The sequence below is a fragment of the Drosophila bipectinata genome, chromosome 2L, assembly GCF_030179905.1.
Source record: "Drosophila bipectinata strain 14024-0381.07 chromosome 2L, DbipHiC1v2, whole genome shotgun sequence".
Lineage (NCBI taxonomy): Eukaryota > Metazoa > Arthropoda > Insecta > Diptera > Drosophilidae > Drosophila > Drosophila bipectinata.
The window spans coordinates 20,527,385-20,555,047 of record NC_091736.1 but is presented as its reverse complement, the minus strand read 5'-3'; the positions used below and the strand labels follow the sequence as shown (position 1 = coordinate 20,555,047).

Below are 27,663 nucleotides of genomic sequence, written 5' to 3'. Positions count from 1 at the left end.
AGCTGCGTTTTCGGTCTGCTCCTATATACATACATATTATATTTTCCTACCGTGCTTACCGAGCTCTGGCTCTGCTGTTTGTTGTTGAACGAATTATTTCCAGTTTTTACTACATTTCGTTACTTTTTACATCGCATTTTCCCCCACAGACCTGGGACCTGGGAGCTGGGAGCTGGGCAGCCGCGAGTAAGTAAGTGCGCAGCGCATAAGGCGAAGCTCATTTTAGCGTAAAGCGTGGCTCTTATGTAAACTAGAGGATGGGGGATGGGGATGGGGGATGGGGCTACATGGGCCCCGATATGGCGTGCTTTCAGATGCAAGCGAGACGAAAATAAAATATATGCAAGTGTATGTTTGTATGTCGGCTCTATGTAATGCCTTAGGAGGAAGTGGGGGTCTACGTGTGTCATATGTTTTCTGTAATTTTCGGAAAGTAAGAACGCCCTTAAGACAAGAAGTTCTTTATTTTTTAGCTTTCTTGGAATCAGAAATTACTAATGTAAATATCTTGACGCAAAAAAGCCAACAACTGCGCCGATAAAGAAGAAGTTTCATTATCTGTAGATTAGAATGACCAGCCACGGTTGCCAACTAACCACGTTTCTTCACAATTCCCTACACATGTCATGAACGCATGACTCACAAGTGAAAACTTATTATTTTTGTTCAATGCAGTTTGGTAAACCCCATTCTATTTAACTTCAAGGGGGGAATAGGTTTCATTTCCAATATTTTAAATTATTTTTTATTATCTCAAGAAAGTTGTGTTCAGATGGCAAGGTAATGGGAACCAAATAGTCTATTTTTAAACCCGCTTGAAAGGTTTTCCACTAAGAGTTCGAAACTGTGTTATTTTGTTTCCAAAACTGTTGCTTACAAAGTAGTTTCTTATCTACAGCGGCTATTTTTAATATAATTTACTAATAACAAAAGGTAGCTTTTTTTTACCAAGTTTGTTAGTAGCTAAAATTATTAATAATATACTAATATTCTTATTTTAATAATATTAATATTCAAATGAAAATCAACTTTTCTCTTTATCTGTTTTTCATTGTTGAAAATATTATTTTTTATATTAAATTCTAGGATCCACCCAGAGTTACTTTTCAAAATCAAGTATTTATCGATTTGACTTGATTTCAGAATCCATTCTATAATCCCTCATAGTACTATGATGTCAGGCATTGCTGCATCTGTTTATATTGCCTTTATATTCTCGATAAAAACTGTGCACATTATCCATAAAACGTCATACTATATTTATAATATGGATTTCGTTCCAAAGAATAGATTGCAAGGGTTGTTTCGTGGAAAAAGTGATTTTATGCGAAATAAGCTGTACTCCCCCCATTCATAATCCAATTCCTTCTCCTAGGGAGCTATAGCTATGCATTTGGGAATATAATTGTTTTCGATTTGGATTAGAAAACACAAATACAGAAACGTTCTGAAGATAATTTAGATAAACAGTTGACTTTGGGGATCTGCAAGTGCGGTGGAGTGGGTGGGTTTGGGGGCAGCCGATAAGACAAAATCCCAAACGGAAGTTGGAACCGCGTCAGAGGGTCTTGAAATGGGTAAAAGGGGGAGTTCTCTGCTCAGTAGGTCAGATACGTCAAGAGGCGACAGGCGCCGAAAAGAAAACAGGCACCCATTCAAGCAGCCATGGCAAGGCAAAGTAGCGAAATATATGCTATTTGGCACATGTGAGACGGGAATGTTTCTGACCTTGTGGCAGAAAATAAATACAAGCGTTTTCAATATTTTCGAATGCCCCTGAAAGAGATTTTTTGGCAAAAGCAAAGAACTGGAATGGGCTGCTGGCCATGGAAAGTGATTGATTAATTTAAGTCGAAGCTTTTAAAACGCAAATGGCGGAATTATGAGTGAAAAATAACAAACATTTCTCTTGAGGGACGACCCGAAAACATGTCAGGGGTAACATGAGATTCGAAACCTCAGGCAGGTGTCCAAGCGGATACACCTTTCTATGCGACTTTGACATCGATTTTTGTGGAGGTCTCGCGCGGTTTCCGCTGCCTCATATCGCACGGTTCTGATTTCGGGAATAGCCATAGAACAGCTCCGATATAAAGTTCAGAATGGAGGTTTTCATATGAGAAGGGGAGTTAATGGTGGTCATATATCTACTAGAAAATAGAGTATTCCTAGTCCTTCTAGAAGGTGATAGCTACACTACCATTCATAAGAACTGGTTATCTAGGGTTCTTCGACAGACAAACCACATTGGAATCTCAGCAGTGAGCTGCCCTCCCCTTTCGCTCATTGCTGGCCACTGTATTCACACTTTATTATTATTGCCGAGACTCGCTGTGGCAAACAAATGATTCAACTCTGATCGAAGGCGAATGAGTAATGGTCAGAGACAGAGAGCTCGCCCCGGCCTCTGTGCGCCCTCCTATCCCATTACGGAAGTTCGTTCGGGAGGTCGTTGAAATCCAAGAACCGTCCTGACCTTCCGCATTCCCAGCTCCTGTTTCGGGTGTCTCCCGAAGCACTGTTCCAAGTCGGTCAATGTTAGACACGCGCCGCAAAAAGTACTTGGGGACACACACATAGAGGCTTCTTTCTTGGGGGGCCCTGCCCTGAAAGCGGTTTAAGCAACGCATGAGACCATACAGATACATATATACAGATACAAGCCATGTAGTTTCGTGTTTCTGAATGGATGTGGATTTGGATTTGGAAAGAAGACCAAGTTGCTGTCACTGTCTTTGTTCTATCGGGTTTCTCACTTTTGGTGACACATCGAGAAGAAATGGTGAAGAGAAAGGAAAATTGTTAGAGACATTGCTAATATTTGAATTTAAATTCCATTTCACTTCTCTTTGATTTAAATTTTAAGGAAATAAAGTCTTTAAAGCGGGACGAGATGAGGTCGTTGCTTTAATCGAAATGCTTTCATGAAAAGAAAGAGTCGGGACAGGCAGTGATAGGCAGCTAGGCAGGGGCGATACTGTTAAAGTATAGATATGATAATAAGCTATAGATAATAGAAAAAATGATCCAGATTATAGTAGAACCTGAATCTTTACTCTCTGAAGTTAGGATATGTATCTTTGTATACTTTGTATATATTATTGTTGTATTGCATTATTTTATACTTTTTGTTCTACCAACACCGTTCTTTTCAAAGAGTCCCACATACCAGCTACCGGCTTAAGTCACTCAAGATATAACATCCCAACTAGATCTAATCAAATTTACTCGACAAGATTAAGATTACGACACTCCAAAGTAACACATAAGCAATTATTAGACCTAAAAGCCAAATCCAACTGTAAGTAACATTAAGATAATTATTGAACTTCTAATATTAAGATATCTATTAAGACCTTCTAAAATATTAATTTCAGTTAAAGGTCCTAGCAGCTAGCTTGTAAGTATTTGTTTTAAAATTAAACCATCAAATAAAACAAATAAATATTTTCTGATGTAAAACATATAGCAGATATTCCTCACAAAATCAACGTTCTAGAGCCTTCTTTTAATTGCTTCTGTCCGATTAATTGAGGGTCTGGACAATGGCTAGGCTAATTGGATTCCAGCATGGGGGTATGCCTGGAGAAGAAGTTATGAGCTCAGCTCGTGGCCGATGACAACATTTGGCCATGGGCCACTTTCGGCTTAAGAAGTGTGAGGCACTTAATTCTACACATATTCCAAGTCTAATAGGCCTTAAGGCCATAAAGCTCTCATTCCAGATGGATTTCGGGAGTAATTTGAAATGTTTCAACATTTGATCCAGAAAGTATGTTTCAGCTTGAGATGAACCATAATGGCAGTACAAATATTTCCCAAACATCTCCAATGTATCTTCGGCACAACGTCAATTGATGGAAGGGAAGACTTTCCTTTTCGTGAGTAGGGCTGGAACCAGTTTCGCCCAAGCCCTGCTTCCCTTCTTCAACCTCCCATTGGCCACATGACGTAAGTGGACTTGATTTACTTGAAACGGCCGGCAGAGAGGGGCAGCTGGAGGGGCGCCCTTGGGCTTAGTGCATCAATCAGTCGCTCTAATAAAGAAAACATGGACAATTTGTCTGGAAGTCGGCAGCGAGAGGAAAACGAGCTGGAAAACAAATGCCAACCAGAGGGGAGAGTTGTCAAGTGCAGGGCCCACTCCCGAGCCCACATGGAGGGGCATTACTCATACCAGGCATGGTCGCCCTGCCCGCCCCTCAGCTGCATAGCTCCTCCGCCATCCGGTGGCTATTTTTAATGCCAAGACACATAATTCATTGTAATTTGCCTGGTGCTGGGTGATGGGTGCTGCTGATGCCAGTTTTCCAGTTGCACTCGGGGAGGAGGCCCTGTCTCACGCAAAACTGCAATCTGCCCGCCATGTCTGCCCTGTCCTGGCACTGGGTATCTGGCTCTTGGCCACTCGTTACTTGTCTAACCTCTCCTCAGCGCTATGCAGTTGCCCAATTTAATCAATGGCCGGCCACCACAAGTGACTCATCCAATAAACTCTTCTACGGCAAACAAATTAGTCATCGCCTGCCCATACAGAGCCCCAGTAGAGAGCCAAGTGTCGCCAAGTATTGGCTGACAAGTTTCCCAACGAAATGGCTCTGAAAACCAAACGGTTGGATGATTAAAAGTTAGTTAGTCTTTCTAATAGTAAACAAGCCCATTGTCATAGCCCCAAAATGCTCATTTTTCGCTCGCAGTGTATGACAATTGAGTCAACTTTTGAACGCTTTTAAAACGAACTTAATTAAAGCGACCTTTCGTGTCACACACGTGTTGTTGTTGCCTCTTGTGGGCTCCAACGGCTGAGACTGGCTGAGGCAACGCCCCCGAAGCGAAAATCCACGCCGCTCCATGCCCGATTCCATGGCTAATTTCATTGATGAATTTTTATTAAATAAATTGTAATGAGGTTTGCCCTCTGGTGGCTAGTGGAGGTCTCTGCCCCACTCTCTCCACCAAGCTGGCGAATCCGCGAGCAAATAAAGCGCAAAAAGCTGAAAATTATTCGAGTGGCGGCGAAACGCTTCTTGGGTTCGGCACCAGACCTCCCTCCGGCCAGGCCGAAGAGGGGCGGCGCGTGTTGGCACTTTAGCAGCTCGGCCTGAACCTGAAACTAGCCCTAGTCGCTGCTACCTGGGAGGGGGGGGGGCCTGTATCGGGCCATCGCTTCTCAAAACTTGTTCAAACAACGCTTATGCGTTCTAAAAATAGTCGAATGCAAACGAAGCCCCAACTCCGTCCATAAATAGCCTGGGTTCGTCTTCGCCTAATTGATCGGCTCCCGCTCGAAAGCAGACTGAGCGGCTGCGCTCCTCTATAATTGTGTAAATATTTGAGCGCCCCAATATGTGCCTGCCAGATAGATAAGGTAATAGAGTCGCGGGTTTTTGTGAATGAAAAATTGAAAAGGGCCGATTTGTAAACGGAAAAGTGATTAGATAAGGCGGCTTTCGCAGCGACTTCATTCTCAAGTGAGATTTTCCTATAAGAGAATACCAGAGATCTACCTACTGGAAATGAATAGAGATTTGGGAATCTAGAGACTCGCTGAAGGGAGAAAAGCTCCTTCTTGACCTTGATCTTAGCCATAACCCGAATTAAGCCTTAAATATGATCTGGGGCGAGTTTCATACATACATATGATATAGCCTTCAACATATTTTTCTTATCTTGTATATAAAACTTGATACTAATACTAATACTAATATGCATTCTACATTAATTTAATACTATTATAAAATAACATTCATCTAACTTGAGGCGAGTTCACTTACTACCATGACAGAGGCCATTATATTTATCAGGCCATTTATCAGGTCTATGCATATGAAACTGCGTTTTACTTCATTGTTAATTATCGGTAACAAAAGTGATCGAAAATTGTTGGTGAACATTTTTTTTTAGCAACTTTTGACATCTGGGAACACTGCTTAAACGTTATTTGCGAGTTTTTTTCCAACAGCAATTTTTTTTCTAATATTGAAAATGTCGAGTTTTATACCCCATTTTTCGCGGACATCGAAAAATGACATGCGAAATTCTCTTGAAAATTCTTGTTATTGCATTGAGCGTATGAGCTCCTTAAACCGGGTGAAACCGTTGATGGCGAACGCTACCAGAAACTATTGGAAGAATTGAAAGAAACTCTGCTCCGAAAACCCTTAGAAAACGCAATAATGCAGCTCAAACCCATTCTTAGATTCCTATGGAGACCTTAAGAATTGGGTAGAAGACTGGTTTGGGTCCAAGGAAAAGGAATTCTTCAAAGGCCAATTCATAAATTGGCCGAAAGATGGGCAAAATGTGTGGCTTTTGAAGGGGCGTACTTTCAAGATTGAAATTGTCAGCATTTATTTTTAATAATACTCCAAAGTAGTAAAAAAAAACGCAGTTTCATATGCATAGACCTGATAAATCAGTGGTCGCCACCCAATACATTGATATTATTTTAATGAATTAGTATTAGTAACGCATAGCAGAAAGAAGGATGAGAACATAAGGTTTTATATGTTTTATACTGTGTGTGAGCGGCAGACAGAGAAATTTCCTATGGAACATGGAAATTGCCCCTGAAATAGGCCCCAATGCTTTAAAATTTTGGCTAAAAGAGTGAGGCTCTTGTCAGGGAAACATCACCGACCCTGTAAAGTTCATCATATGAACCATATCGAGCCGTATTTGCGAAAATAACATGAGCGCCAAAAAGCAAATTTTACTGGAGAGAGTTTTTTCGCGTTTTTGCACGGCCACTAAACTAACATAGACGTTTGTCGCTTTACAGGCCGATGTCTCAATAAATTCATAAATGCAATTAGTTTTTAATATTTTTGGAGTAAATGTTTTCTGAAGAATGGCGCTTTCGCTTACGTTTTTTTCGCCAATAGGGCTCGATATATTCTTGGGTGATATGTCTGTTTATCTGTCTCTTGACAAGTTGTTCTCCTCGTTTTAAAGCTATCCAGTTTAAACGTTTCCAAAATCTATCTTTCCTTTTAATTCCTTTGAAATGAACATAAGTCCTATTACCTCGACTTATAAAAGCTTTATATTATATAGCTGATTCGTCTAAAACGCTACAACTTTGGTGTTTTTCAAAATAAAAGATTGAGATTTTCTGAAGATCCTACTTTTGGATATCGATTTTCATATTTTTATAAGAATTGGCCGACTTGTCCTATAGCTATCTTAGAATTTGATGATCAGTTCTACTTGGAAATGCCCAAAATTTTCTGCGGATAGATGCTTGGGACTTTTTTGTTTAAATTCGAAACGAAATTGGTCCGGTAATAATATTATTTAATTAGTTGCTCCCACCTAATTAATTGAATTATGCTAATTAAATTATCTAATACAATTGATTGAAGTAATAATAAGAATATAAAATGATTTATTTTATTACAAAGCCATAAATAAATAATATTATATTTAGAAATATAATTTTATGAGCTCTAGCTAATAACATATCTTAATTTTCAAAATAAATTGCAAAATTTGAGCACCTTGCTCGGGACACCAAACGGAGCTTTCAATGGAAGTGCCCATATATCCTCCAAGAGTAGAATCCTTATACTACAGGTAGGTATATTCTTATACTTTTCCTGCCCTATTAAGCCCTATTAATAATATATAATCCCCAGGAACAATAATCCTTTGAATCAGTAACTTTTCTTCCATCTTATGGTCTACCATGGAGTCTCTTAAAAATGCTTCGTCACTCACCTTTCAGTCTCGGATTCTGCATTTGGTTGCTGCTGTAGCTGCTGGATCTGTTGCTGTGTAGACGCTGCAGTGGCTCCAGTGGCCGTTGCACTGGCAGCTCCGGCCGTGGCAACTGCTGTGGCGGCTGCGGCCGCTTGTTCGTCGGTCAAGGGCGCGCTGCCCTCGGCGCCGGGCGCCACACTCGGATTGGTTAGGTTTATGGTACTGTTATTGGCACTGGCACTCGCGATATTTGTTGGTGGAATCTGTGGCTCCTCCGATGGCTGCTGCTGCTGCTGCTGCGGTGGCACCATCAACTGCTGGGGATCGGCAATCGTGGCCGGAGCGCTCTGCAGCTGCAACGTGGGAATGGTGGCTCCTGTTGCAGCAACTCCTGGCCCTGCCCCTGCTCCTGAGACTGCTGCTGGCGCTGCGCCCACTCCTGCCTGGGGCTGCTCGTAGCTGGTCATGTGCGAGAGCAGCGGCAGGGTCTGGCCCTGGGTGGTCACTGCTGTGTTGGAAGTGTTCGAAGTCTGTTGCTGTGGAGGGGCGGCCGCTGCCGCCGGAGTGGCTCCTGCCACACTGGCCACTGCTGCCGGCACGGCTGCCGGTGGGGCTTGGTGTGGCGTCGTTCGCTGCGGAGTCTGCTGCTGCTGGGGGTTGAACGGCTGGGTGGCGATCCCATCGATCTGGGATGTGGCCTGCGGCTGCTGCTCCAGCTGGAAGTTGGGCGCCTGCCCGGCAGCCACGGCTGCGAAGGTGGGCGTCGCTTGGGGGGTCTGCGGGGCCGGCGACAGCGGCTGCTGCTGCTGCTGCTCCACGTAGCTGGTGCTGAGCTGCGACTCGCCGGCAGGGTTGGCGGCGGCGCTGCTGCTGCCGTTGTTGTTGTTGCTGCCGCTGGCGGGCAGGACGTCGCCGCCGTTCTGGTAGCCAGAGTAGCCGCCCGGAGGCACGTCCATGGCCTCCTCGCGCTGCTTCAGCTGCTGCAAGGTCTGCTGCAGCTGCATGGCCGCGTTGCGGGCGTAGTCCATGTTGTTGGGGTCGCCCGGGGGGTTCGGGGAGCCGGCGTTGGCGTTGACGCTGTCGAAGAGCTGCTGCTGCTGCTGGGCCTGGGCCTCGATGTGCAGCTGGTGCATCCCGTGGACCACCGTGGCCGGGGCGGTCATGACGCCGCTGGGCGTGGCGCTCAGCTGCGGCTGCTGCGACGACTGCTGCTGAGATTGCTGCGCGGCCTGCTGCTGGCCCTGGGCCGCCTGCTGCTGCTGCTGCTCGGCGTAGTTCCAGTTGGAGTCGGTCGAGTTGGCCTCCAGGTGGTTCTCGTTGAGCTTCTGGGTGGGCGGCAGGATCATGCTCTGGGTGGTCTTCTGGGGCACCGCCTCCGCGCCCCCGGCCGCCCCGCCGTCGGTGGCGGCGTGCGCCTCGGAAGAAGAGCCAGTCTTTTCGTTGTTGTTGCCCCCGTTGCCGACGCTCGAGTGGTCCAGGTAGTCCATGCACATCCAGCGACCGCGCTTGAACGGCTCCGTCGACTCGATCTTGACCACCTTGAACCGCTCGCTGCGGTGCTGCGTCTCCTTGATGTCGTCCTTCTTCTTGGTGCCCCCGGGCGTCACCGCGGCGCTCACCACGTTGATGATGTTGTCCGACACATTGACCTGCACGTTCTGGATGGTCTGCCCCAGCGACGGCCCTATCGGGTCCACCACCACCAGGCCGTACTGCGAGCTGGTCGGTATCACCGGGGCGTTCGTGCTGAGGGCGTTGTTCGCGTAGTAGACCTCCTCCTTGGAGAACGTGTCCTCCGACATCGAGGGCGTCTCGTTCTCCAGGTCCGTGATCCGGCTGTTGTCGTCCGTGTGAGATTCGTCCAGGTCGTCGGCCGACTCGTCCCCGGTGTCCCCGGCGGCGTTCAGCTTGGGGTGACCCACCGTCACCGAGGTGATCTCGAACGAGGAAGTCGTCTTTGGTTTGCGATTGGCGCCACCGCCGCCGGCCGAGGAGCCCCCGGCCGCGCCTGATCCCCCGCCCACTGTCAGCGAGGAGGCGTGGCCCTGGCTGTGGCTAGTCTGCTGCGGTTGCTGGTGGTGGTGGTGCTGGTGATGCTGGTGGTGGTGATGGTGATGATGGTGGTGATGTGGTTGGTGGTGGGGGGCTGGACCTGGGCCGGGGCCGGGGCCAGGGACCGGGGCTGGGACAGCCACTGCGGCGCCTCCCATTGAGCGGGCCCCGTTGTTGTTGGGGGAGCTGGCCTTGCTGTTGTTGGTGGCACTGCTGTTGGTGTTGGAGGTGCTGCTGCCGCTGCTGCTGCTGTTGCTCCCCGGGATGGGCTGCTGCTGGGGGGTGCTGTGGCCGCTGCTGCTGCTGTTGGTGGTGGTGGACTTGGGGGCCAGCGAGGTGGAGGTGGACGTGGCCAGGCTCGAGTTGCTGCTGGTCCTGGAGACCGAGGCCGGGGTCGTAGCTGACGACGCCGCCGCCGCCGCCACCCGACTCAGGGAGTTCAGCCTCAGGCTCTCGCTGGTGGTGCGCTGGAGGGCGGGGTTGCTCCCGGCGCTGTTGCTGTTGGTGTTGGTGCTGGGCTGGTACGCGTTGTTGCCCGGCGAGTAGAACCCTGTCATGGGAATATGGTAGTTGCTGGTCAGCGAGTTGACCTTGGTCAGCTTGCGGATGTTGCCGGCGGTGCCGCCCACGCTGACGCCCCTCGCCGGGGTCAGCATGGAGTTCCGGCGGCCCGGATTGTTGCCGGGACCGGCGTTGGCGGCCGCCGGCTTGAACTTGGCGTTGACCGTGCGATCGAACATGTTGCCGAGACTGCTCCTCTGCTGCTGCTGCGGCTGCTGCTGCTGCTGTGGCTGATTGCTGGTCGTGGCGGCGGAGGGGCCGACCACCACTGCTGCTGATTGCTGGCGGCGCACGAGGGGCAAGGCTTCCTGGGAGTTTTCCGGCGACGAGGCCTGCGAGTTGGTGGGCGACTGATTAGCTATCGAGGCCGATGAGGCTGCTGCGGTGACTGATGTGGTGCTGGTGGCTGGTTGCTGTTGTTGATGCTGGTGGTGCTGCTGCTGCTGCTGCTGTTGGTGACCGGAATCTTCGCTGACCGCGCTTTGATTCTCGGCCATAATCGAATTGGACTTCAGCGTGCGCAAAGTCTTCAGCAAATAATCCAGGATTGCTGACGGTTCTTGGATTATTTGTGCCACGAGAAAAGAGTACCCTTTGGGTCGTTAGTTTTTGTTGGTTTTGGCTTAATTTTCGTTTAGTTTCTTGTCTGGTTTAACTCTCGGTTAGCGGGCTAGTTTTCTGTCAGTTTCTGCTGGTCGGCTACCACGCCGGCTACCGCCAATTCGAATGCGATCTCTGCACTGGCCGACCGACGACGACGATGCATAATAGCGGTTGGGCTCACGCTGCGATGTCAGGTGCCAACTGATTCGATCTAATCCGTGCTACACTGTTCCCGGTCCCGATTCCGATCCCGATCTCGACGCGACGCGACGCAATATGAACCGACGACGACGACGGCGACGACGCGGGTAACGCGAAACTGTTATTTGTTGCCTTTCTGGCGGCAGGCGGCAGGGGGGGAGTGGGAGTAGATTCTGTAGATTTATTAATTTATCTGCCTGCCCTTGCCAGCTGGCTTGCTAGGTGCTGGGTGGTGGGTGGACGACTACAACTGGCCTCTGGCTCCAGCGCGCGGAGGAGGGACACTACCACCAACAATAACAACACTGGTCGGAGGCGACAGCTGGGGGAGCAGCGCCATCTAGCGCCTTCTAGCACTAACACTCTCGAAACTCACACTCACACGCATTTACACCGCGTCTCACACACACACGCGCATGTGTGTAGAACAGCACAGCTGTTTGAGGATGCGATCAGGACTCGGTTGAGGATCACGTTCAGGACACACGTAAAATATTTCTTAAAATTACTAAAATATTTCAGTGAATTTTTTGTAACTGAGGATTTTTTGACTTTGGAGCACGTTGATCCGCTGGATACACCTGTGCTTGTGGCTGCACTTTTGTTGTCTCGTCACACGCACGCACTGTTCGGTTGCTTTGGCGAAGTTCTGGCTTCCCTTTCGCAGAATTGATCGATTTCTCCGGTCCGGCTTACTAGCACATTGCAGTAAATTGTAGAAATGAAATTCCTGTGAAAGATCAGAGCAGAGGAGAGCGGGTTATAGCAAGGCAGGTGGTGGAAATTCAAAACCCAGTAAACACTAATGGTATTTTTTGTTTGTTTATTGAATTATAAGCCCCAGAACCGATAGAGAGACCCAAATAATATCAACAGACAACGCAACGTATACGTAATGTGCGGGTTACAGGGACACCTCCTCGGAACACCTGCCCAACAGTTTCTTTGAAGATAAAGTTTCTTTGTAAACTATGGTTTCATCCAAAAATGTCATGAAAATGTATAATAATTTATTCATTCAAGGCGTATTATAGCATTTTCTACAAGTATCTAGTTAGGTTTCATAACTGCGTAGTTCATTATTCGTTTATTATCATCATGACGATTTGATGATGCTTTTGTGTGTTTTTCATTATTTTTTGTTTCGCGTTCTTTTTTTTTTATTATTGATTTCATTGAGTTGTCTGGCAGTGCCCCTTCCCTGGCCAGTGGTACGTCGTAGTTTTGTTGAATTAGTTAAGTGCTACGTTAGAAGAACAGGGCTTGGACCCGAACAGGGGGACTTCCCTCCACTTCGTACCTCTTGTTTGCCTTTAATAACATTTTTGCAAAAATAAAGAAATATCATTTTCCCCCTCCTTCTCGCCCTTAGCCCACTCTTGTTTATCTTTGCATTTGCAATTGAGTATTTAAATATTTGTCTTCCTTTCGGCGCTGATTTCTTCGTTTTCTTCTCATTATTTAATCGATTTCGTTTGCGGAAATCAGAAATGAGCACGCCAGCCCGAAGCCGGGGGAGAACGAGAGAGATAAAAGCCAGCAACAAAGTGGATTGCGAAAAAAGTTGCCAAAAAGTTTGCAAACATTTTGGGGCACACGCGCGTATTTTTGGAGGTGCCTGTGACTGTGTGGGTTAATCACCGTAAGCTCTACTGATCATTCATAAATTGCGTGGCCAGGCACGAAAGAAGGTAGTTCCACTTAGGGAGTGCCTACTGTTTACTGTTGGTGGGTTCAAGCCGAGCGTGTGCCCTGCCAGAAGGCAAATGTTGGACCTTGGCGCTACTCTTTGTTCTCCCCCTGCCGGAATCCGATCACTTGTGGCTAGAAAAGGAATTGGAGAAGTGGATGATGATGATAAATCACAAGCCAGAAGAGCTCCAAAACAGAAACAACAAATCAGTTATAGGTCAACACTGGTCGTAGCACTCTATCAAGGTGGATTTTTTGCGAATTTTCAAGAGTCTATTGGCCTTGTTCTTGAGGCACACAGGTGTTGGCCGAGGCAACTAGTATTTTCTGAGGCAATAACTGATGAATCTTAAGGATAAAAGCAAATCAACTCCTAGGTCTGGTCCGCCCTTTAACCCTTCGGTTCATCCAATAATCAGTGCAGGAAAGCGGGGATTGCAACGAGAGAGAGAGAGATCGGCTTCCTCGCCTGCCTCAATAACAAGCCAACAACAAACAACAACAAACGGTGGGGAGAGGCGGTGGGAAGAGCTCAGAGAAGTTGAAAGAAAATGAGAAGCAAGTGCAGACAAGAAACAAGCAACAGAAAAAGAACTAATTGCAACGACAAAGCATAAAATCGATGCCAGGCCAACAATAACAAATACAAATACAAAAAATGTAATGAAAAACAACAACAACAGATAGCGGCGACCGCGAGAGAGATAGAGAGAAAAGGCGCAGAGTGCGCGGCGCGCAGAGAAAATTGCAATCAATTTGCTCCCCACGAGAGGCCGAATCAGCCCCACCAGAGAGGCTCTCCTTTGCTTCTTCCTTCCAACGTGGGCGCCTACAAGTGGGCGGGGCGGGGGCCGCATACCAAACAAACCGCAAGAGGAGCAGAAAAAGTGCAAATCGGAGACGGCTGCTCTCTCGCAGTCTGCTCTCTCTCGTTTTCCCCCAGTGCCTCTCTCGCTCGTGGACAGCTGCCGGTAATCAATATTGATGATGATAGCGCAGCAGCAGCAGCAGCAGGCAGCAGCCCAAGATAAAGAGAAAAACAGGAAAGGTCTGAATTTTCTGCATCACATAAACATTTTCAAATAAAAGTAAATAAAATAGACGAATGAATCACCTTTGAAATAGAACTAAAAAAAGAACCAAAAAAACAGTCTCTTTTATTTTTAATAAATGGAAAAATAACTAATATTAATTGAATTTAGGAATTAAAAATTAAATTAAAAAAAAACACTCTCATTGTCTCTCGCAACCGGAGGGACTTCCACTTCGCTCCCTCTCGCTTCCACAAGGAAATGATTCACAATGCAGGAGAGTGTGGGGGAAAAGAAAACCGAAGGCGTTGTAGGAGGAAGCAAGGAGCCCAACCAGAAACAGGAAGGCGGAGAGCGAGCCGAAAGAAGGCAATGAAAATGTTTATCAAACGAGAAAAGAGACTGCGAGCAGAAGCAACAACCAGCCGAGATTACAATGGCAGTGCATCCACGAGATACGAGATACGGCGAGATACAATTTCAAATCAAATAAAAATTTTCAATTGAACCGAGGCGTGGAATAGGAGGCCCATAAAACGGAATTAAGCAACGAATGTAAACTGGAGTGGTTGTAACGACAGGGGAGATACCCTATAAATATCATTATTATAAAAATAAAGTATTTTATTGAAACTAAAAGATACTTCCTATAGCATTTTCAATCAATGGTAGTACCTATGGAAAACTAGAGTACCAAACTACTGGGAAATAGGAATGAAACCTCGTTTGGGTGACGTGACTGCCTGCACACACAGCCTTTCTTTTAATCCCCCTGATGGAACGCAGTTTCTGTTCTTCCGAAGCCACCCCACCCCCGAAATCCAGAACAGCAAACCTCAGATATCAAGGAGCATGTTTGGGTCTGTTATTATTTGCAGGCCAGTCGACAGACCAATTTGTATCGGATTTCTAAACAAAACCTTAAAATCTTTGAAATCGGATATTAAAAAAGACTTGTTCGTTAGGATAAGATAGGTAGGCTGTTTAAGAACAGAGTTACCTCAAGAATATGGAAACTGGTTCCAATACGAAGTTGAAATTAGCATTTTTTGGAATTTGTGGAATAATAATTATTAATCAAAGCAACACACTAGAAAACTGCGTTTTTTTAATCGGAAACTTGACCGCAACTGGCCCTAAACATCAACCATATGTTGGAGCTGGCCCCGACTAGAGTTCTTGTTATTTTTGGTAACTTAAGACTGCAGCTGGCAGTGCAAGCAAGCTCTTGTGTAAACACAGGAGCTTATCCCTGGCAGCGATCGTTACCCAATACCGCTAAACACTTGTTACGGGAGGCATAGAAGTACGCTTTGGACCGATTTCCAGGGAAAATCAGGGGCTACCGCAGCACCCCAGTATCGGTATGGATATCGGATTGCAAATAAGCAGAAAATTGCAAAATGGCACTAAAAACAATGCCGTCGCAACTAACACTTGACCAAACAATCAAGGCGAAACAGCGAAGAACAGAGCAGAAATAAACAACGCCAACAGCTGACATTATAAACAAAAGCGAGTGGCGAAAAAAACTGGAGTTAATCAAATGCTTGGCCAGCTGTTTTCGTTTTGGTTTGGCTTTTAGTTTCCAGCAAGATATAGAGTTGAGAATCAAGGAGGTGGAGGGGGTGAAGCTAGGGGGTAGGGGCTAGAAGGGGGCCTAAGGAAGTCTAAGGTACAAAGTGCAATTCCACAACGCAGCGAAAGTGAAGAGATGGCCGAGCGAAGAGAGGAGGAAGAACTGCAGAGCAAAAAGGATGGGCACACGCACACACCTATGGGTGCACAAACACACACACACACAATTACGCGACATTTTTGCACTTCAATCAGATACGTTTCATTGAATTTTTCTCGATTTTCTGATCGATTTGTAGCACTGTGCCTCGGCGGCGGTGGTCACTGTTTGCTTCTTGTCTCCCTCCTCCTCGGCACTAGACACTCGACGCTGCTGCAACACTTACGCGGACGGCAGATGGCAGTAACTGTTCCTTTCGTACTACAATAACGGTAAACACACAATAAACAACAACCGAACGAACGGCAACAATTAAAATTTTGATTGGATTTTAGTTTTTCGTTGCGTTTTACTAATCGGACAAAAGGAAGGTAAATGACAGTTTTTTGACAGTTGGCTGGCAAAAGCAAAATCTGAGAGAAGAGAGCCCGAGAGCGCCACGAGTTGGACGGCGGAGGGAGAGAACTTGGGCCAACTCGAGAGATAGCGAGCGAGAGCGAACGAAAGAGAGGTATTAAGTAAACGAAGAAGCGTGCATAGAAGATTGGCGAAAAAAGTTTCGCGAAAAATAAAGTAGAGAAATGCCGTGAAAAGCAAACAAACGAATTTAACAATTTTTGCAAAACTTTTCGCGAGCTATTTTTTCAGTTTTGGTTTTCCTAGCAGCCGAGAGGCTCGTATAAACGGACACACACACACACACAGACACTGGGGTCTCTCTCTTTTTTTCTGCTCTCGCTCCCCGAGAGTCGGCAATCCACACCATTTTTTCCGCTTCTCTTCGCTTGTCACATTACTTTTAGCACCAATTCGCTGCCATTGGCTTTTTGCAAATAAATTAAATTTTCAGCGCATATAAATTTTCCATCAGTGCTTTTTGTGCTCCGTTTTCTTATTCAATTTACACGCACACACTGCCCAAGCAGCAGCAGTAGCAGCAGCGGAGCACTCACACTCTCGCAGCGTCAAGTCACTCACACACACAGCGAACGCACACGTCACACTCATACAGCCACACGCACGCACATACACAGTTTTTTCTTCGATTTTGCGCTGGCCTCTGGCTTTTTTGCTTTTCTTGCCTCGATTCCGCGCCGCGAGTTCTGCGATTTCACAAACGGTTTGCGAAGCGTTTGGGAGGCGCCTGACACCCTTTGCGGTGTTCGATCGCTATTATCAATAACAAAACTAAAATTCTTTTCACCTTGAAATTTTTACGGCAGCCAGCGACGGGCCTTTTGCAACACTTTTGACGGAACGGCTGACAGCACTGCCTAAAAGTGTTTGTCAACGAAGATTTTTGCAGTGCTGCACAACATTCGTTGCAGTGCTCAAAAGCGCAGTCAGTAGTTTTGTAAAATTAACGTTAGGTGGCGCTAAATTGTTAGTTACATTTTAAATGTGCTAAAATTACAGCTATCAGCTCTTGAAAGATAGCACGGTTTCAAGGTTTTAAGTGCCAGGTGTCGCCACTGACGGCGAACCATGAAATCAGCTGGTGGGCCCCGAGATGCAATTACGAACCATTATGAAGGATATTTTAGGGTAAACCCACTACCTCCATTATGAGATTCAGATTTGTAAAGTCCATCAGGTCGAAGGTGAAGTTCTCCCGGGGGATTCGTGCGCATCCTGGTCACTGATCAAGTGCAGCTTCTGTACCGGCAGCCTCTCCACCAGAATCGCTAAAGGATTTTCTAGCGGTGGTCTTCCACGGCATGTAGCGGCGATCGTAAACAACATGACCAGCGTGGAGCGGGTACCGGAGTACCGACTGATGGCATCGGAGCAACCGTTGAAGATTTCCTCGGCTGGGCCACCGGTCATCTGCGCCACAACCGGGTAATTTCTTGTCCTTCTAGAACTGAAATCCTGATGAAGGAAATCTGCCGCGCAATGACATCCAGCGCACAGTAGGCCGGATTGCCAAATAAGCGGCATAAAGTCGAAAATTTTATTTAAATAAATCTTAATTTTTTTTAAACTTATCAATATTAAATTCCCTGTATAATAAGTATTAGAAAGTATTTTTGGTTGAAATGCAACCTTTCAATTTTTATTTAGCTTCAAAGTCAAGTGATTGAACAGCTGATTTTTGTGATTAAGTTGGCGGGAAACTTTTGTTGACTTTGTGCGCTTGGCAATCACACACGAAAAAAGAATTTTGCATTATTTAAAATGAATTTTAAACCTCGAGGTAAGAAAATTGAGTTTAATGAAAGCATTTTGTGTAAAATTATTTTATGTGTATTATATGTGTATTGTTTTGTGTTGTCCAAAAAGAAAAAACCTAACCTTTATGTTCGTCTTCTGTGGAGAAAAAAAAGTCTTCTGCGTATTTCTGCAATGTGTAATGTATCTTTAACAAAAGTAGAAACTATTTAGAAAAATATAAAAAAAATCTCATTTGCGGCTTTTTGCGGCTTTTTCGATGATGACATTTTCAAGATGTGCATGAGTTCTGTCATGCAACCTTGCTAGACGTATGAATTGACAGCGCTCGCGACTCTAATGCGCTTGCTGAATGGATATTTGGCCAGATTAATGAGGGTAGACTGACAGTCGACCAGAAGGGCGAACTTTACAAAAAAATTAAAAGCTTTGAAATTTATATAAAATCAAATCTGCAAAAGTGTAGCCGTAATATGCGAACGTTCAAAAAAAAACAATCAGAGTGGCTATCAAAGTCTTTAAAAATAGTTTTGGATAACCAAGCGGATATTCCAAATTTAACAAAGGGAAGACCAAAGCTATCTTATGAGGAAGGAGGAACGCGTCTTTGCCAAAGCACAATGTTTTAACACTTAGTATACATATGTAAGCATAAAATCTTAATGTATATCCTTTTATTCCTATTTAAGCAAAAATGAAATCCATGTTTATTATAAATAATAAAAATCAGTATAATATGTAAGAAAATAATAAATATAAGTATAAAAAACGAAATCTAACTTCAGATCACGTATACGTTATGTTGTCTTCCATGGGCAGTTAAGGTAGGCGTGGCCAAACTTACTAAAAACATTGCTTAAACATTTATAGTGGTGTATTCTTAAAATATGCTAAGTTTTTGCTCGATATATACAATTTTCGATTTTATGCCACTTATTTGGCAATCCGGCCTACTGTGCAGCGTCCTGGCTGGTGATGGTGATGCTAGATCTAGTTTTTGTTTATTTGCTTTCATTATAATTAGATTTAATTTTCATGTTCAATTTTCATAATTTCGTAATGTAATTGGTCTCGTTTTATTCAGGATTAATGAGACAATATTGTTCAATATATAAGTGTCAAAAAGGACACATATTCTTGTAAGTTGTACCGAAAAAATTGCGTCAAAGTGCAAAAACATTACAAAAGTGAAAAAATGTCAGTTTCTTTGTTTCAAAAAAATTAAAAATGTGTCTTTTTTTCAAAAGCTTCAACATTGAACTTTTGAAATACGTCGAAAATTTTAATATCATTTGAAAATTACGCGTTGGGGAATTTTTAAGCGCAAAAAAGTCTCGCAAAAACGGTTTTTGCTAAATACATCACGATTTTTAGGGTGTTACAAATATTTCAAATACGGTTTTGTACTATATTCGACTATATTAATCAATTCCTGCTATGTCACTTTAAAAGGGTTTTGTCGTGATATCTACTTATTTTTATTTATTTCCTGTTAAATTAATCTACTAAATGAGGCAATTTAAAGTAAAATTTCAAGTTCTTTAAGCCAAAAACAAGGAGGCTGTATAGGCTGTAGTTATCTTCTAATTTAACCTTTTCAAAAATACTTTTAAAAAAATAGATATTGTTGCATAATCTGCGTATTCTCATAATCCTTTTTTATAGCTTCTGAGATCCACGAGTTCGTTCAGATCCCTGCTCCATAAACTTTCAAGAATACAAGAATATATCCTTGAACTCTATGTTAGAGCTCCGGAATAATAGCACCATGTGAAACCATCCTTATATGAAAGCGACATCGTTCTGAATAAAACCAGGGCCAACGATACAATAGTACCTTTGTTTTCGTTGGGAAAATTATCACCACAATACATCAGCTTTTACGGTAAGAAAGTTACTTGGAAAACAATCAACCAAAGGCGACTTTTTGTTCACTGGGGTGTTTGAAAATCCTTGCCTATTTTTTTGCGGCCCTTCGATGTCAAAGCGAAAAGAAATCACGCTAATGATCGACACACCCTCGACCAGACGACTTCTGGCATATATGCGCATATATCATGCCGCTGGAGTGGTCAGTCTGCGATGGAACGTGTTCGGGATTAGAATTAATTCCAATGGCCCTGCCCCCTGTCCTTCCACCCGCCGATTGCAGGCGACACCCTCGACATCCGGACTCATTTAAATTGCAGCAGGCAGGCTGGCAGTCCATCTGAAAAAAAAAAACGAAGAAACAAACCAACGCCTGGGGTCCGGTCACTCTGCGAAACTCTCCCCCTTTCGCCTCGAAGGACTCGAAGGACTCCACTGGACATGTTTTGTGCGTAATTAGTGCAGACCGATGCGCTGCACCCTCGTTAAATTGGCAGGCAGCCAGGCGTGCTCTCCTCGCTCGGAGTCTCCAGCCCCAGCTCCCGTCCAGGAGGAACATTTCTGCTTTTCTTAACAATTTCCATTTGATTGCATTCCGAGCGGGGAAGCGAGGGGAAGTGCTTTCCCGGGCATTCATTAGGGTGACCAAAGTCGGCGGGCTTAACTGTCATTTCCATAAGGTTCGAGTTGCACTTGAAAAAAATTCAATATCTTTGCTTAGAATTAGGCTACGCTAGTTTAAATAAATATTAAAACTACAGATAACAATAATATTATTATTAATAACTTAAAATTTATTTTCCAAAATATACCTTTTATTTTTAAATAATTTTAAATTCACTTCAAAGTTTCTTTATTTCTACTTAGTAATGATGGAAATAAGTTTAAAAAGTCAGTATCATAAAGTCAACCAAAATGTGTTTCTGAATTGTTTTCTTACAGTGTACCTGAAGAAGAAGACGACCATGTCTGATGTTGAGCCCCCAAAAAACCCACCCACACACACACAACAAGCCCCACCGCATATGCAAAACTTTGCCGTTTCATTTGAATTTCCCCGCCTACGCTTTCTTCTCTCTCTCCGCTTTCTTCTCGCTCCCGTGGAGCCCGCTCTCCTCCGCCCATTCCCGACCCGTAATTATGAAGATGAATGTTCTTATTGCTTTTATATCCCTTCTGCGTGTGTGTCCGCAGCGAGAGTGTGTGCGAGTGCGATGGCGAGTGCGAGGGAGCCTGTCCTGCGCGGCTTAGCTGCCAACATTCTCTATTAATAATGCTTTCAGTCACACTCTGCATACACGTTCGTTTGAATTTGTTGCCATTCGGACTGAAGGAATTCCTTCTCAGGAGGTGCAGTGGGACAAAGTCGATGGAGATTGGAAAATATTTGGAAAATAAAAATGACAATAATTAAATAAAAATTCTGTTTTAAGGTCATTCTTGTTTGGATTTTAGTAGACTAGCCTAGTTAAGTTTTAAATCATTTTGCCCCACTGTGCCGCAGGACAAGCGCGTGCAACTTGCGCCTCCTGCCAGCCTCCCACATCTCGTTTCTTTTCGTTTCGGCGACGACGGTCGCAATAATAAAGGAAAATCCGACAGGATGCTAATGCGTATTTAGTTATTTAGCCTGTGGATGTGTGTCTGTGTGTGTGTGTGAGTGTGTGTGTGGGAGGATAAGAGGAAGAAAGGACTTGCTGGCTTAGGACTCGTCGCGTTTATGTTTGTTTTACGCTCGTGTGTGTGTGCAGGGGATGCAAAAAATATTTGCATATTATCGATTTTCTTCCCCCTCCCCCTCCACTCCCACTCCCACTCAGAGTAACGGGAATGGGTAATGGTGTGTGGGCCACATACGCACACTCTGATAAGGCTAGAATGTCCTTAAAGCTCATTTTACATTTATAGAAAGTTGAGGACATTTAAGTAGCTTAGAATGGACCTTAAACCGATCAATTCGGTTTTGAGTGGAAAAAAGAAACATGAAGCCGAGGCACAAAATGGCGACCAGGACCCTGGACCCTGGCCAGGACCTAAGCGGATTTCAACAATTTAAATAGAATATTTTCTTTAGAGGGCAAAAATGTCAAACGTGGACCGAACGAAAGCGTCCAATTAGGTTTGGGCCGGGCCGAGAAAGTTTCCAATCAACCCCCGTCTTTGAAAATTCTGCTGCGTGGGATTTTTGAACAGCTGCCTCTGGGCGGGGTGTTCGATAAGCATTGCGGGGGCGGCTCTACCACCCACTCGGGGTCAGTCAAAGGCGAAATTATGAAAAGTAATGAACTGTAAATGGAATTACTGGGCCAGCATAGCAGGAGCAGGGAGCAGGAGGAGTTTTGATAAAAAAAAGCAAATAAATAATTCATTTTTATATTTTCTTGGAAAAAGTGTTTAGGTTTTTAGAATAAATGATTCCAAGATATTTAACTGTCCAGTGGTAATCCAATGCGACCCAAAACACAATCGTATATAACAATAATAACAATCCAATAAGAATTATAATGCCTCGCCAATGTCATAAATATCAATATGAGAGACAAGGGAAAGAGTTCCTCGGATGCTGCTTTTTGCCAGCTGGGGATAAATTTCATTTTAATGGCCGCAACTCAGTGAGCGTCTAGGCAGGATAACATGAATGTCCTATTTAAAGGATTAGCGCATTGAGTTATGAGCTGGCAAAGCCGAACTGGACATCGCCACATAAAATATGGCTGCCAGAATTTGCTTTTTAAGTTAATTTTATTTTATGTCCCCATCGCAAACGCGTTCCTTTTTTTAATGGTGATTTATCCGGACCGGACTGAAGGCGAAAGTGAAGGAGTAGGCCGTACCGGAGGGTGCAGCGGCAGCTTTTTTATGGCCACATCCTAGCTGACAAATGGCCCGAGCACTCCACCATTAGAGGCCTCTGAATCGGATTCGGATCTAACGTGTTACATATTAATTGGCCATAATTTATGGCCGGCATTAGAACAACTTTTCCTGATTTGTGGCCCAGTCTTCCTTTCTTCAGTTCGATTTCAATTCGATTCTGCTGCGTTTTCACTTTCCAGAGCAAAGTTAGCCGTGAGTGCAGAAAAAACAATTTCAAACCTCATTAAGTGCCGGCACTCCCATTTTTTAGTTCACCCTATGGATCAGGTCACCAAGTGGATGAGTCTAGCCGGAAATTACGGGCCTGCAATGTTTGTTGCGGACTGCATGAATGAACAGCAACTGTCACTCGTCCAGATTCTTTCCGTTGATCTTTCAAAAGAGGGGGAGAAGTGAAATAATAACTCTTAAATGGTCTTACCTCTTAATAGCATTTATTAAGGTATTTTTTATTTTTATTTTTAGTTCCTTAAAATCCAGTAATGTAAAGCGTAATGTGATTTGACAAACATATTTGTATATATTTATAAATATATATTTAATCTTTACTGTCTGTGAAAAAAGTTTATTCGAGAAATTAAATATATGGTATGAATGACTGAGGGAAAGAAAGCCTGGCATTGATGTATAATATCTTATAATATAAATTTTAAGGCGAATACCATATAATTAATTGTATATACTTAACATTTTCTGTACCAAAACTAAAACAGGGAATACTTTCGAATTTCAAATAATTAAAAATACATTTTGGAAACATATGAAGAACAATTATAGAGAACAGTGTGTTTTTCTACTACAAGAAATTAAACCGTATAAAAATTAACAACAAGTTTGTTATAAAACACTCTTTCACTAACAACCTTTCATTTTATTTACGGACTACATTTTGTTATTGCTCTTGGTACTATGAGTTTATATATATTTTATCATGGAAATCACAAATATAGAGTATTAATGATGGCATCTTTCAAAGCTAAATAATAAATATGTACATATGTATTAGTAAAAATGTTTTTTGTTTAAATTTATAGATATACCACATATTTGTGGTAGATATCTAGTGGTATATTTGTACCACATCTATAGTGCTAAGCTTTGTTTCATTATTTTGAATTCCTAAAAGAATTCCTTTTTTTTTGAGAATCTAAGTACATTTTTGGCACAAACCTTACAAATATTTGACAGAACCTTCTCCAAAAGCTGGATTAGCTGAACTAATTGTTAAAATCGTTTTTTTCTCGAACCATTGTCAAAAAATGTATTGAGGGGAAAGGATATGCAGTGACAGCTGGAAATTGTTTGTTCGCCAGCTTCTTATTCGTCAAATCCGTGCTGGTCCCGGCAAGTTGTTTAAGTAATTTCCCTTTGACAGCTCCCCGCCATGGCATTATGTTTTTATCTCGACACTTGGCAGAAATCTATTAGATTCTGACTCAGCCACAATCGCCCTCATTCGAGGACACTGCATCAATCCCGGACAGCCAACTCAGACCCATGCACGTCGCCTGCATTTGTAAGTTTGCACATTTGTTTCCCTTTTGTACTGGGTCTTGGTCCTCTGCCCTCAACATATCCACAATTAATATTCAAGCAACCGTTTCCCCCCAAAGACCTTTGTCGGACCCGTCTCTGATCTACTTGGGATTGGGATTCGGATTGGGCTTTCGGCTTTCGGCTTGGAATTGCCTTCGCTTGGCTTCACGCCCGCCATTTGATGGGGTGCGAATTGCGATTCAGCAGGGTGCGATGCGACTTATCCGCAGTGTCCGAGATCCAAGGGTTCCCAGAGTTCGCCGGGCCACACATCCTTGGCCGCATTAAGTGTAGACATTATTCATTTTTGATGATGAATTTCCATGTCTCGCATGTCTAGGGTTTTTCCTCCTTCTGCCTGTGAGTGTGTCCAGTAATAAGTAATAAGTGCGGAGTTGTGCCGGGCGAGGGAAAAAAGTAAAATAAATAAATCCAAGTGGGGGAGGCACATGAAAAAACTTTTAGTTATGTTGCTGTTTGGCATACAAATGAGTTAAAGTTTCCCTGTGCCGAAGAGTGGGTGATGGTCGGCCATAGGAAGGACCTGGGAGTGGGATGTCCAGAAAAATTGTTACTTTTTTGGGGAATATTCTCTGCAGATCGTAATGATGATAGAGATATGCTTAAGTGAATGTTTGTGGGCGCTATTTCAGAGCAATCATTTTAGATTTTTTCACTTTAATTATTCCATCTTTATTCAAAATACCAATAATACAAAAGAAGACCTTTTTTGAGTCCCATTTTAGGATTATTATTTTAGTTTTTAGTTGTTTTTCGATTTTGCTCAATATATTTAATTAAGGCTCAGTTTTCTATCCTCTGCCAAGATCCGTTAAGAAAATCTGACATTTTTGTAGTATATGACAGTTTTAGTTTCTAACAGTATGTTTTTTTTACCCAAAAATAAAATAATACAAAAGATAATACAAAGACGTATCTAAAGGCCACAATTTCAGAATCAAAATGTCTTCCACGCCCATGACATTTATCTCTGAATCGAGCCAATAACAGGGCCTAACCATTTGTATCCCCTCCGCTTTTTGGCCGGCCCACCCACCACTTTTACCAGAGTTGTCATCACTTTCTCCTGGCAAGTGGGAAAAGCGAAAAAACTCGAAGCGTGTAAAACTCATAAAACACATTAAATCCAATCGAATAATCGAAATGTCACATTAGTTTCTAAAATATGACCAACCAACACGTAAGGATGTTACCTACCCCAGTGTGCCCAAGCCGCCCCAACCTCCTCCCCAGAGTTAACAAGAACACAAATGTGACCAGCAAAAACAAAAAAAAACTCTTTTCAAACATTCTCCTCTGCCTGTGTGCACTTTTCCAAATACCAATTTCGTCGTTGGTCATTTCCAAACGATTTCATATTCAAGCTGGAGATATAGACAGTCCCTCTCCCCTCGGACTCCAGACTCTAGTCCCCAACCTCAGCCTCCGCTTTTTATGCCGACTCGTCCTGTGGGTATAATTTTAATGGTCAAATCGCTGCTGGGGAATTGGCCCTCGCCCCGTGGAATGGAAATTGCTTTTCCATTATTTCCATTTGATTTTGCCACAGAATCGGCTTGCAAACGCATAAAAACAAACGTTTCGCATTTACAAATGCCGCCTAGAGCCGGAAGATTTATTTCCACACTAAGCCTATGGATATCTGGCGGGATTAGTATTCCTACCTAAATATATCTGCGAAATAATTCTGGATAATGAAGTAAAAATTGCCATCTTGGGATTTGTTGCACATTTCAGGAGTTTTTACAAATAATAAAGAAAAATAAATAACGTTAGTATAAAAATATTTAAAAATATATAATATGAAGGAATATAAAAATTTTAAACAAGTACAGATTAGTTTTCCCTTTCGGACTTTTCCCAATCGGTGTATAAACCCATTAAGTAATCCGAACCATGGAACGTAAATGATTCAGCTCAGCGGGAAATATGATTGATGACCCACCCCCCGTCCTGGCTGACCCCACCACCGCCTTAACACTTGCTTAACCCTTTTGTGTGGTCATTTCCCTGCGCCCCACCCGCACTGCCGCCGCAGTCTGCTTAAAGTTCATTAAGAAGTTTGCGAGCCAAAGATGGCGTCGCATCAGGAGAGTGACAGTGTGGAAACTCTGTACTTTAGGGTTGCAAAAGTTCCAGTCCTGAAAGCATTCTGCTGTACGATGGGGAGTCCTCATCCAAGCCGGTCCTGTTGCAAAGTGCTTCAGACAGGTTAATGACCAACTACAGTTTTGCATTCAAACGAGCTGCTCAGGCTGAGGCTGATGCTGATGCTTATGTCGATAGTGGTGCAGCCACCCTCGCATGCGAGGGTTGTCATGACGGGCGAAAATCTAATTTGGAACATGCAACCGCCACTGCGGGGGTGGCTCTGCCCGCCGCAGAGAGCAGCGGCACTGCCAAATGTTTATGAATGGGAGAAAGTTCCGGGAGCGAAGCGGAGAGATTAATTACACTTTGGGGGCAGTTAATGAATGCTTGCCTCCGCACTGCATGGGGCGATAAGGGGTTAATGTTTCCCGCTCAAATTACCACAAACTTTTACCGATGAGCATGACAAAAATTGGAATTTTCAACTCCATTGTTTGCCGGCACAAAACTTTTTCATTAACATCCTGTTTTTTCTGGAGGAGATGATTTAGCGAATCGAGGAATCCATCCGCATTGCCGAAACGTAAACGAAAAATTATACTTGATTGATTTCATATTAATTTCTTTGAATATTACGAGCGGGAAAGAGCAAGGCGCTGTCTCCAATATGAAATATGATATGCGGCATTTGGTTTTGGCACAATGACTATGGCCTTTATTGAGATTCAAGGGGTTAAATGGTGGGTATGGAGTCTGTGTCGAAAACAGTGATAGCCTGAAAGTCCATTTTGATAGTATGAATGATTTCTATACGTTTTTATAAATGGATATTATTTTATTAACAATTTCCTAGAACCTTTTATAAAATAAATAAATTATACAGGCTGACTCCGTTGTTTACTTTTTGAAGTGAATTACTTTTTCTAACAATTACTACTTTTTTCGCCTTTTAAAATAAAATTGAGGGGATATTGTTCTTTTTCATTCTAGGCTCTTTCATTTCTCAAAAGTTCTGTAAAGGTTATTGTTTACCTGATCTATCAATAATTTGATACCTGAAACCAAAGCTTTGGGTGCTTTGGAAATCGCTTCTGATAGCAGCCAGTAAGAAAGCAGAATACAAATCTATAACACCTCTCAAAGAAAGCTGCTATTTTTGGAGACGGAAGGTACTATACGGGTACTAGACGGAACCCAATATCAAAAATGGGTCAAACCTACACTTAATGGGTTGGATAGCAATATCTCTTATAGTTCTAGAGATCCAGACACGGCATGCCAGACAGACATGCCTATATCATCTCGTCATAGGATGCTGATCAATAATAAATATTAATGGGATCGGACTGATTCCTTCCCCTTGTTACGGTTGTACCTTTTGTACGGTTCAAAAATAAAAGGAATAATATTTCTCGTAGGTCTTATGGAAAGAGTCAATTTAAAAAGAAACGTTATTGACAGTACCTCCATTGATGAGAATGGGGATAAAGAATATTTCAGCATACTTCAAATTTTCTT

At 43.6% G+C, this 27,663-nt stretch overlaps 2 protein-coding genes across 6 annotated transcripts in view; one reads left to right on the top strand and one right to left on the bottom strand.

The window, feature by feature from the left end:
• The window catches only part of bun (TSC22 domain family member bunched), an 88,709-nt gene extending 71,847 nt beyond the window's left edge, over window positions 1-16,862 (bottom strand). For 2 of the 5 annotated variants that reach the window (XM_070276992.1, XM_043213716.2), the window contains exons 1-2: window positions 16,784-16,862; window positions 7,720-11,848 (exon numbers count right to left, since the gene is read on the bottom strand). In XM_070276992.1, the coding sequence (XP_070133093.1) occupies window positions 7,720-10,811 (3,092 nt within the window). In that variant the 5' untranslated portion in view covers window positions 10,812-11,848; window positions 16,784-16,862. Of the gene's footprint in view, window positions 1-7,719; window positions 11,849-15,805; window positions 15,941-16,609 lie in introns of those variants that run through there. The other 3 variants (XM_070276993.1, XM_070276994.1, XM_070276995.1) reach the window with 3 other exon arrangements.
• Window positions 16,813-19,433, top strand: LOC138925753 (uncharacterized). Its single transcript, XM_070276996.1, has 3 exons — window positions 16,813-17,124; window positions 17,174-17,421; window positions 19,417-19,433. The coding sequence occupies exons 1-3, from the start codon at window positions 17,065-17,067 to the stop codon at window positions 19,421-19,423; spliced, it is 315 nt and encodes a 104-aa protein (XP_070133097.1). The 5' UTR covers window positions 16,813-17,064; the 3' UTR covers window positions 19,424-19,433.
• The last annotated feature ends 8,230 nt before the right edge of the window (window positions 19,434-27,663 follow it).